Source organism: Oryzias melastigma, linkage group LG9 (genome assembly GCF_002922805.2).
Source record: "Oryzias melastigma strain HK-1 linkage group LG9, ASM292280v2, whole genome shotgun sequence".
NCBI lineage: Eukaryota > Metazoa > Chordata > Actinopteri > Beloniformes > Adrianichthyidae > Oryzias > Oryzias melastigma.
This window is the reverse complement of record NC_050520.1, coordinates 15,311,940-15,321,444: the sequence shown is the minus strand read 5'-3', so window position 1 is coordinate 15,321,444 and position 9,505 is coordinate 15,311,940. Positions and strand designations below refer to the sequence as shown.

General features: G+C 37.3%; 1 protein-coding gene across 4 annotated transcripts in view; it reads right to left on the bottom strand.

Moving 5' to 3' along the window:
* pdlim5a (PDZ and LIM domain 5a) overlaps nucleotides 1–7,709 on the bottom strand; it is a 55,153-nt gene extending 47,444 nt beyond the window's left edge. The window contains exons 1-2 of one of the 4 annotated variants that reach the window (XM_024276111.2): nucleotides 7,231–7,709; nucleotides 6,686–6,921 (exon numbers count right to left, since the gene is read on the bottom strand). In XM_024276111.2, coding sequence (XP_024131879.1) covers nucleotides 6,686–6,784 — 99 coding nt within the window. In that variant the 5' untranslated portion in view covers nucleotides 6,785–6,921; nucleotides 7,231–7,709. The remainder of the gene's footprint in view (nucleotides 1–6,685; nucleotides 6,922–7,230) is intronic. The other 3 variants (XM_024276112.2, XM_024276115.2, XM_024276113.2) reach the window with 3 other exon arrangements.
* Nucleotides 7,710–9,505: the final 1,796 nt, after the last annotated feature.

Genomic DNA, 9,505 nt, shown 5'->3' with positions numbered 1-9,505 from the left:
GCAAAGTAACGTGACTCCCGTCTGCTGAGTTTTTAGTCCAACTCAGAAAATTGATTTAGCCTTAATAAAATTTAAGATGCTTGAGCTATTTTTACTTTCAGGGTTGGATTTTAAGACCCACTTCAATGAAAATTGTGTTTTTGGCGTTTTTAACTTGTTGTCTAGCATTTTCTCATGATGGAGTACATATATAAAGAAAACTAAGACTAAGACTGTGTTTTGGAGTACTTTTTAATTCAAATTGTGGCTGTAAAAATGCTGTTTGAAAAAGGTTGTAGTTGTTATGTAGAAACCACAATTAGTGGTCCACAAGCTCACTGCTCTACTCCATTCCAGTGCATCCACTTGCAGATAATAGATCCATGAATGCCTTAATTTTCCTTGTCTGAGCTCAAAACTGGACAGCTGGATTGCTCTGATATTGCTCCCCATTCTTTCTTGCACCTCTAATGTTAGACTTGGGGTTGTGAGGGGCTGTAAGCTAGAGGGAGAGAGTGTAAACCAAGGCATGAAGGGAAATGACTCCCCGCCAACTGTTACGCCGGTGTTCGGTTCTCTCTGTGTGTTTTCTCATGAAAGGCTTGTGGTTTTATTCTAAAAGGCTGAAACCCAATGCAGAGGCTTCCTGTAGAAACTGGTCCAGTTCAAAAATTTTGGAGTGTTTTATTGTTGCTCTGTTGCTCTGCTGACACTATGTCCAATAAGAAAACTTTAAAAATGGATCCTAAGGTGATTTGAGTGGAACACTACCTACATTTATATTTAGGTTATTTTAATGGTTGATGCAAATACTGAACTTTTCTTATGGTTTTCCATTGAATCAGAAATGTTTTATTACGATGAACAAGATGAGCAGATGACACAAGAATACAAGAAGATTTCTAAATGTATCCAAAGAGGTTTTGATTATTTTTAAAGCTCTCTTAGAGTTACAGAGAATTTTTCAGAAAATGTTTATTTTAGTTGCAAATCATGATTATAATGTAAACAGCACAGTACCAACAAACTCAAGATAACGGTTGTTTGGGACCAAAGCAGAGTTAAAAAAAAAAAAAAAAAACCTCAGTTTATATATGTGGCACACTAAGTAAACTTTGAATTTTTGTATCTCTGTTTCAAAGGATAAACATTTACCAAATTGTCTTAAAATCAAGTCATGGAATCTGAGTTTCAAATGTTTCTTTTGTGAAATGTTTCACTACTTGTCCAAGTGGTTTCATTAGTCAGACATTTCAAGAAAGAAGACTAAGTCCAGATGTCATGACTTAACTGCTACCACAAATATATCAACACTGATCTAAAAAAAGTAAAAATGATCTAAACTCAAATTGTGAAATGTACTAATTGATTTTCAATGGTTTCCAATGTGCAACTAAAGTTCCCAGGTTTAAGAAAAGTAAGTAAAAGTTCATCAAAAGACACATTTTCATGCAGCTGTCCTTAAAAGGACTTTACTTTGACTTTATTTTGCACTGTCCAACCAAACCATTAGTTCTGGGTCAACAAGAGAGGACGCATGTCAGCAGCTTTGGCAGCGAGTACTGTCTTTACTCTTGTGCTATCTCATGGGGTCCAGTTGACCCAAGCCTTACGTTGACGTGTCATCCATCCCATGACAAATGTGGACAAAGGTGAAAGGGATTTTATGAAGATAAAAAATCATTGAGGATAAAAAATTGTAGGTTCCGGATGACCAAACTCCCAACCTTAACATACCTAAGATAGCATAAGGGTTACAGCATCCTAGAAATTGATTCGTAGCAGAATTACTGCCAAAAAGTAATAATTCTGCCCAAAAACAGAGAGCTAACCAGCGACAAGTGGCAACGGAGACATCAGAAAATTGCTTCAAGACCTCAAAGCCAAGTTGGAATATTAGACCTAACTGAGGAAATCTGACGACTTTGAGCCCAAAATGAGCAACGAGACAACAGGGTCGACATTCTGGAGAAACGAGAGGACGAGGTGGAACAACAAGCCAGGATGAATAATGTAATCCTCACTGGATTTTACAGATTAAACCCGGGCAAAGTCAAGCGCAGCTGCAACTTGCTAATGCTAGCATCGCTAACATTGCTTCTACCAGGTGAAAGCGATGGTAAAGACCTTGATCGTCAAGTCGAACTACAGTATTTCTCACATCTAGAGGGATTTCCCTGGATCTAAATACTATCGAGACTTACCACCCGCTTCCCAGGAGAAACGAGGCGGCTAAACCAACGATTCTCATCAGGTTTGTGAATCAAAAACTCAAGCTAGCTCTAAAGAAGCAGAAGAAAAATCTGTTAGGATCTGCTGTTTATCTGAATGACCATCTGACCAGAAGGAATGCTGAAATTACTACACATGGCAGAATTCTCAATCGGCCAAACACCGCTCCAAGGTACTGATCGTCAACTACATGGAAGATTTGAGAAGAGCTTGATCACAAACGTCTGAGCAAACAAATGCAGTACTAAATAAAATACTTAAATATGATTTTTAGAGAATCATGGTTCCTAGGATCAACCTCTATCTCTAAATTTCAACTGAGACCCTAATTTTCAGAAGAGTTCTGATGTGTAGATAACTTGACCTCAACTTATTCAGCTGAACTACAGTATAACAGCTGCAGAAGGGCTAGGACCTTAAACACTTTGCAGACATTACTACTAAGAGAACTTATAAACTGCTAAAACCAGAGGGATGGCTGTCAATCAGACAGCAGAAGAAGGAATACCAACCTTGGACAATTGACTAAATAAGGACCTTTTAAAAATAAAATTAAAACAGGAGTTGGCTTATGTATGCTTTCTTCCTCCCACTCCCTTTCAAACAATCTAAATAGTTAAGAGTTTTATTGTGACATGTTCAAATACAAAGGAAATAAATATGCTTATTTACAAGAATAATAAAAGAATAATTACTTGCTGATTGAATTGGTATTTTCCTATCAATTTTATGCCTAATTATTCTATCTTTGTTATGTCTTTGTATGGATATAAATATGTTGGTTGCCTTGTTTATGCATTATTCTTGCTTAATTCCTTGAAATAAACCATTTTCAATCCAATCCAAAACAAACTGTAGTATTTGAGACCATCTATGGTGCCCATAAAGACTGCCAAGAAGTCACATGAAGGTACGTACGGCACCACATGCACAATTTGATGGAGAGGAAATGATAAATAATTGATTCGGGTTTTGAGATTATTTAGCAGGATAAATGGCAGAGACATGGAACCAGCTTTGCTGAGATGGAGTCAAGTATTTTAAGATAAATGTAGAAAAACAAACACATTTGTATCTTGCTAATTAAAGGAGTAATGTATAAAGCTATTTTACAAGCATATGTTGAGAAAAGAAGGAGTTAAAGCCAAGCAAAAGCGGGGAAAGGCAGACAGACTATGTTTAGAAGCACAAGGTTTGAAATAGACACGTCATTGTGGTCGTTTGTTATCATCACTTGTTGAAAAGCTTCTCTGGGGAAGAGGAAGGCGGCCACCACTAGTGGATTCCATGGAGTGCAGCCTTCCATGAAACACTTTTATTTATAGATGCCCCTCCCCCTTTTTAATTTTTTATTTTTTATTTTCTTGTGTTGAACTTAAAATCTTTAAAGACGTTTTTAAAACCTTTATTGATGTTTTAAAATGTTAATCTGTAGACTTGAGGAATTTTTTTTTGTCTAAATTAAATGCATTCAACACAGACGCACATTGAACAGTAATACACAAACATGTGTTTACAAAAACAAGAAAGACAAATAAACCACAAATAGGTCCAACATTTTCCATTCGCCTAAAAGAGACCAGACCAAAAAAAAAGCTCCATCACAAGAAAGAAGCTTCTATTCGGAGTCGTCTAATGCACAGGTCAGTTAAATTATTCATCCAGTCAATGCTGGAAGTGGAACGCCTGTCAGGGAGATTAAAACTTTAACAGGTTAAAGTGCTGCATCAGCTCCATCTTACTGTTAATTAGGTTCTTGTAACTTTAAACATCAGTTTTACAATAAATCTACAAAAACTTGATAAATTATACACGAAAAAAGGAAACATATTACTCATGTTGTTTCTTTTTCTATCCCTTTCAGCGGTTCCCCTTCAGGAGTTCCCTCAGTGACTCATCCGCCTCCATCTAACCATAGCCTCTCCCTCAATGACACCAACCATCCTAATGTCCTCTTTGAATACATCCATGAACCTCCTCTTTATTCTCTTTCCTGGTAGCTCCAACCTCAGTATTCTTTTACCAACATAATCAGTGTCCCTCATCTTAACGTCTCCAAGTCATCTCAATCTGCTTCCATGCATCTTTAAAACATCTAACCTGAGCTGTTCCTCTGATGGATTCATTCCTGATCCTTTCCATCCTCATCACTCCCAAAGAAAACCTTGATATTTTCAGCTCTGCTGCCTCCATGGCTCTTTCTCAGAGCTTCTAAACCAACAACATGGATGCTCTCACCACAGTCTTCTACACCAGGGGTGTCAAACTCGATCACACACGGGGGCCAAAGTGCAAAACACACCTTAGGTCCTGGGCCAAACCAATAAACATTTATTGAACTAAAAAAAAAGCATGAAATTATTAAAACTTTTAAAAATGACTTTTAAAAAAAAATTAATATGAGTAAAAACCGACAGGAATATTATTCCAGAAAAAATCAACTAAAACCTTAAAAAGCTTTTAATAATTTCCATAATAATATATTTCGTCCAAATTAAACAAGTTAGTTGCTTTAATATGTTAGCAAGATAATTTTTGTCCATTAATAATAATAACATAAAATGATGTGGAGGACCGGATATATAGCTTGACTTTGACATGTGTTCTACACCATTCTTTTAATTACATTTTTTAGTCACATGTCACACCTGAAACCTTCCTTCACCCAATCTAGCTCATAAACACCTATTCATCTCTTTTCCACACTCTCTGTAGTTCTGGACTCTTTAGAGCTCCAAGTCCTCCACCTTCTTCACCTCTGCTCCCTGTAACCTCACTGTTCCATTTGAGTTCCTCTCCTTTCATCTCAGACAGATCCTCTGTCTTGACCAAAACAAACCTCCATCTGTTCCTCCACCTGCTTCCTCCTCCGACTACAGTTCATAATGTCATCTGCAAACATGATCACTATTTGAAAATTCGGAAAAATGTAAAGTTATGTAAATACAAAATCTCCAACACTTTTATTACAATATACAATTCCAATATAAAAGAGTAAATGTATCCTCTTCTTGAGAGCAACATCCCTGTTAAAGCGGACACAATTGTCTGTTTAACATTTGTACAAAACAGGCATATTGAAATTTATCTCAGTGAGAGTTCAGATCATTGATCTTCATGATCAGCTAATTGAAATAGCAGGAAGGAAAACATTAACAAGGTTAAACTTGTGAGGAGTGACCCGTGTGTTGCATGAGGTCTTACAGCTGGAAGCAAAGTGAACCACAGCCAGACACAACACCGCTAGGAAGTTGTGAAAGTTCCTGAAAAGAGGCAGCAAGGCTGTAAAAAGAAAATCTGTTCAGTGACATCATCTTTTTTTATTAACTGAAGCTCTCTTTCACTCAACCACAACATTAAAACCACCGGCACGTGAAATGAATCACACCAATTATCTCACTGTATTCCAATGCCGTACAGAGAAATCTTGGCTTGAGGCGTTTAGGAGCAAAACTGTTACACTCTCAGACAGCTGCAGGACACAGAGCAGGTGGTTTTGTGGTTGATGATTTCCACTTTTTGTTTCCAGGTCAGAAATCAAATGATTTTAGTGGTAGAAAGTTTTTGAACTAAAAGAGAGTGAGACTCATGTTAATTTAACATCAACTTTTATACAGATTATTCAGAATTCTGACAGGACAGGTAAAGTTAAAATATTCCTTGAGATAATTTTCTTTATGTGTACAATTTAAAAACTCATAACTTAGTAAATTGTACTTTAAAGACCATAAGTATGGTTGATTAATGTGCACCTTGATTTGTCTCCCTCATTCTTTTCAGAGAGCATCATGTCTCGTTGCTGGAACTCCCAGACTAAAGCACAAAAGAGCAGAACTGGGCTAAAAGTCTCACATGGTTTTAGTTAGTGAGAAAAATATCACATCCAAAGTAATAACATAAACATGACAGCCTCAAATTGCCTCCAGGGAAGCGGGTACAAGGTTTGACGCAGCGTTCAACGTTACGCTTTTGCTGCCACAAATCCTCCAGTCAGTGACTTTTTTTTTTCTAGGTTTTTGGCTCGTGTTCATGTCAAAATGTATGTAAATGTAGAGAATATTCAAGTAGAATAGAAAAGTAATCTAAAAGAGAATGATCTCCTCTGAAAGGGCATTAAAAAAAAAGCAAACTCCATGTTTTGAGGTAAAGACTGGATCAGAAGTTTTTGGGCCAAAATGCTGATTGCTGTCATCTATCAGGCAATCAATGCGAGGTGGAAAAGAGAAGGTTTTCTGCAGGGTCAATACGTGCCAGATGGCATATGACTTGGCTAAGCTGTCAAGGGTGTGGTTGTTGGGAGTGAATGAAAGAAAACAAAATAGCGGAAAGATAGAGATGTTGACAGGAAGGAGAAAAAAGGTGACACGTGATGTATTGCTACCCAACACATTTGATTAAAAACTACTATTTATTTATGAAAATGTTTTTATTTGACTAAATCAAAACTGCTTTCGTGAGTGGATTTCACTCTTACCCTTGAGATGGTGAGGGGCATGTTGAAGTCCTTTCCTCCTTGCAGCCTGAAGCCCCAGGGGGCGGGGCCCAACAGAATGACGCTGTAGTTACTGCTCATGGTTTCTGCGATAAGTCGTTGGGTACTTGTGTCAATTTTTTAATGTTGCAGATTAAAGGAAACTGGTGCGTTTTTGACAGATTTTGGCTAATTTGCTTTGGTGAGAAGTCGCTTCTTTCAAGGTGTTCGTCCAAAGTCTGGAGATAGATATGGAACATATTACAAACATGAATTTCTAATTAAGAAAAATAAGTACAATTATATGATTAATGTTCAATCCAAAATTCAACGTTTAAATTGTAACTAAACAAGAAGAAAATCTTTCTAGAGAGTGGGATTCACTTATATTAGTTAATTGCATTGTATGTGCTGGTTGCAAGCAAACCTACAATAAGCTATTCCCTGGGGATCCCCCACCAGAGGACCCTAATAGAGCTAAAATCAATATAAATGCAATCTAGTATCTATTTGCTAGTGTTATTATAGTACAGACTCAGAAATGATACCTCTTTATTGGAATTTCCCCAGCAGCAGTCAGGTACTGTAGACAGTTTAAATCCCAGTTTCCTCTGGACTGTCCCTTCCAGCGAGCACACCGACCGACCGTGTGAGGGAGGCGGAGGGGGACAGTACGCTCTTTTATAGTTGTTAATAACAGAGGGGAGGGTAAAGGTGGAGGAGGGGAGAAAAGGAGAAGGAGGGGTAGAGAAGAATGGGTAGAGGTTGGAGTGGGCGGAAAAAGGAGGTGGGGTTCAGTCATGGGTGGAGTGGTTCAAACACAGAAAAGGGGGCGGAGGGGTCTGATGCAAAAGAAAATTCAACACAAAAAATATTCCTAATGTTTGAAGGAGGGAGGGGGCATCAGAAGGGAAAGAATGGATTAATGATGGCTGCTGTACACTCTGAATGGTTAAGGGAGAGAGACGAGGCGTGCAAGCAGGAAGTGGGGAGAGGGGGTGGTTTATCTTTCAGCTGGATATTTTGGGAACAGTGTCAGGCCTGCAGGCTTGTTTCACTTAAGGTTGGACGAGCCATAATGGACCCACCTAAAAGCTTCATACACAATGTCTCTGAGGTCAGGGAAGTAACAGTCGACTGATTCCAGATTGTTTCTAAATCCAAGATTTATGCTAAAACTAAAGGTTCTCTTTAGGACATTTTTTAATTTACAACGTTGGTGTGTATCTTCATTTAGTGCCATAATCAATGAAGACACTTTTAGCGAATTAGATCTCTCAATTAGAACAAAAAATCCAGAATTTTGGCTAATATGAACAGGACCAAAGTGAAGAACATTTATTGTATTTTTTCTTATTTCTGGAAAGATATTTCTCTGTTCTGGATTTTGGCATTTCTCCTTTTAATTTGAAATCAAATGGATCAATATAGACTTAACTTTGAAAAGCTCAATTAATCCGCCACTCTTTCCTATCTTTACCTACCAGAGATAGGCGACTCCAGGCCTCGAGGGCCGCATTCCAGCATCCTTTCCAACATACCCTGCTCTGGTGTGTTCTAATTGGCTAGAAATACCTGAACCAGGTAATCAGTCATGAGTAGGACTTGGATATCTGGAAATCATGCAGACACAGCGGCCCTCGAGGCCCGGAGATGCTCATTCTTCAACCAAACACAGGAATGCCTTTTTAAATCCTAACTTTAGCAACATATTATTTAAGACAAATTACATCCAAAATTGCGCATAGTTTTTCAAAAAAGCATAACAAAAACTGACACAAACTATTGAGTAAATATATGCCATGAATGGAAGAATACTAATACGGGAAAGAAAAGGAAAGTACTTAATGTGAAACGGATCGAAACAGGAAAATACTGTAACATGTTGCATAACGTCCTTCTAAAGTCCCACTCCAATCATCTTGTGATCTATTGTAAAACCATTCCCAGTGGTCTTTTATCCTTTATTGTATATTTTTAATCCATTTATTTATTTATTTTTATTTCTTTAACAAGTTTTTAACATTGTGGTTTTTACTGTGTTGTTTGTTGTCATATGCAAGAGAACTCCTTTTGACTAAATTGCCCTCACAGGACTAATAAAGTTGTTCGTTCTGTCAATCCGTCTTTTAATTATGCAATTTTTAGGCAAAATGTATAAAACCTTGTGTCATTTTCTAAGACATAGTTTCTGCAGGTTCATCAAAGATTTGCCTCAGAGTTGTGAGCAGGACTGTTAGTGAGAAGTAAGTAAAGGTGTATTGAGAAATAGAATTTAGAGCTTAATTTTCTTTATTTAAGTCCTTCATCATGAGAAAAATGCCACAAGAACATGTCAAAAACACCAAAAACATCACCACCACAGTAAACTTTAATATTTTTCACTTCAACCCTTTAACAAAAACCCTAAAAAAAATTATGAAACCTCTAAGTTATGTTATCAGCACAAAACTAAAAAGGGATATAAAAGACTTAAGCACTTGTTAATTACATGCTTAAAGATTTGCATTCCTATAAGAGCTATTGTGGGGAACAGCTTCTGTTAAAGTAGTTAAACTTTAACAATTACATACTCCTGATCAGTATGTAATTGTTCCTCATATCCTGCAGCAGTGGTCCACAGCAACTGTTACCATAACAACATTCTGTCTCCCATCTACAAGGGATCCTACATTCAATGAAGGGATGAGGTCAGAGCCCTCCAAGGTAAACAGAAAAACAACAGGAAATTAGATGTAGATTAAAGAGGTGAACTCAAAAGTGGACAACATTCAAATCAGAGACTAGAAGAAACAAAGTAAAATACAAACAGGAGAGAAGACT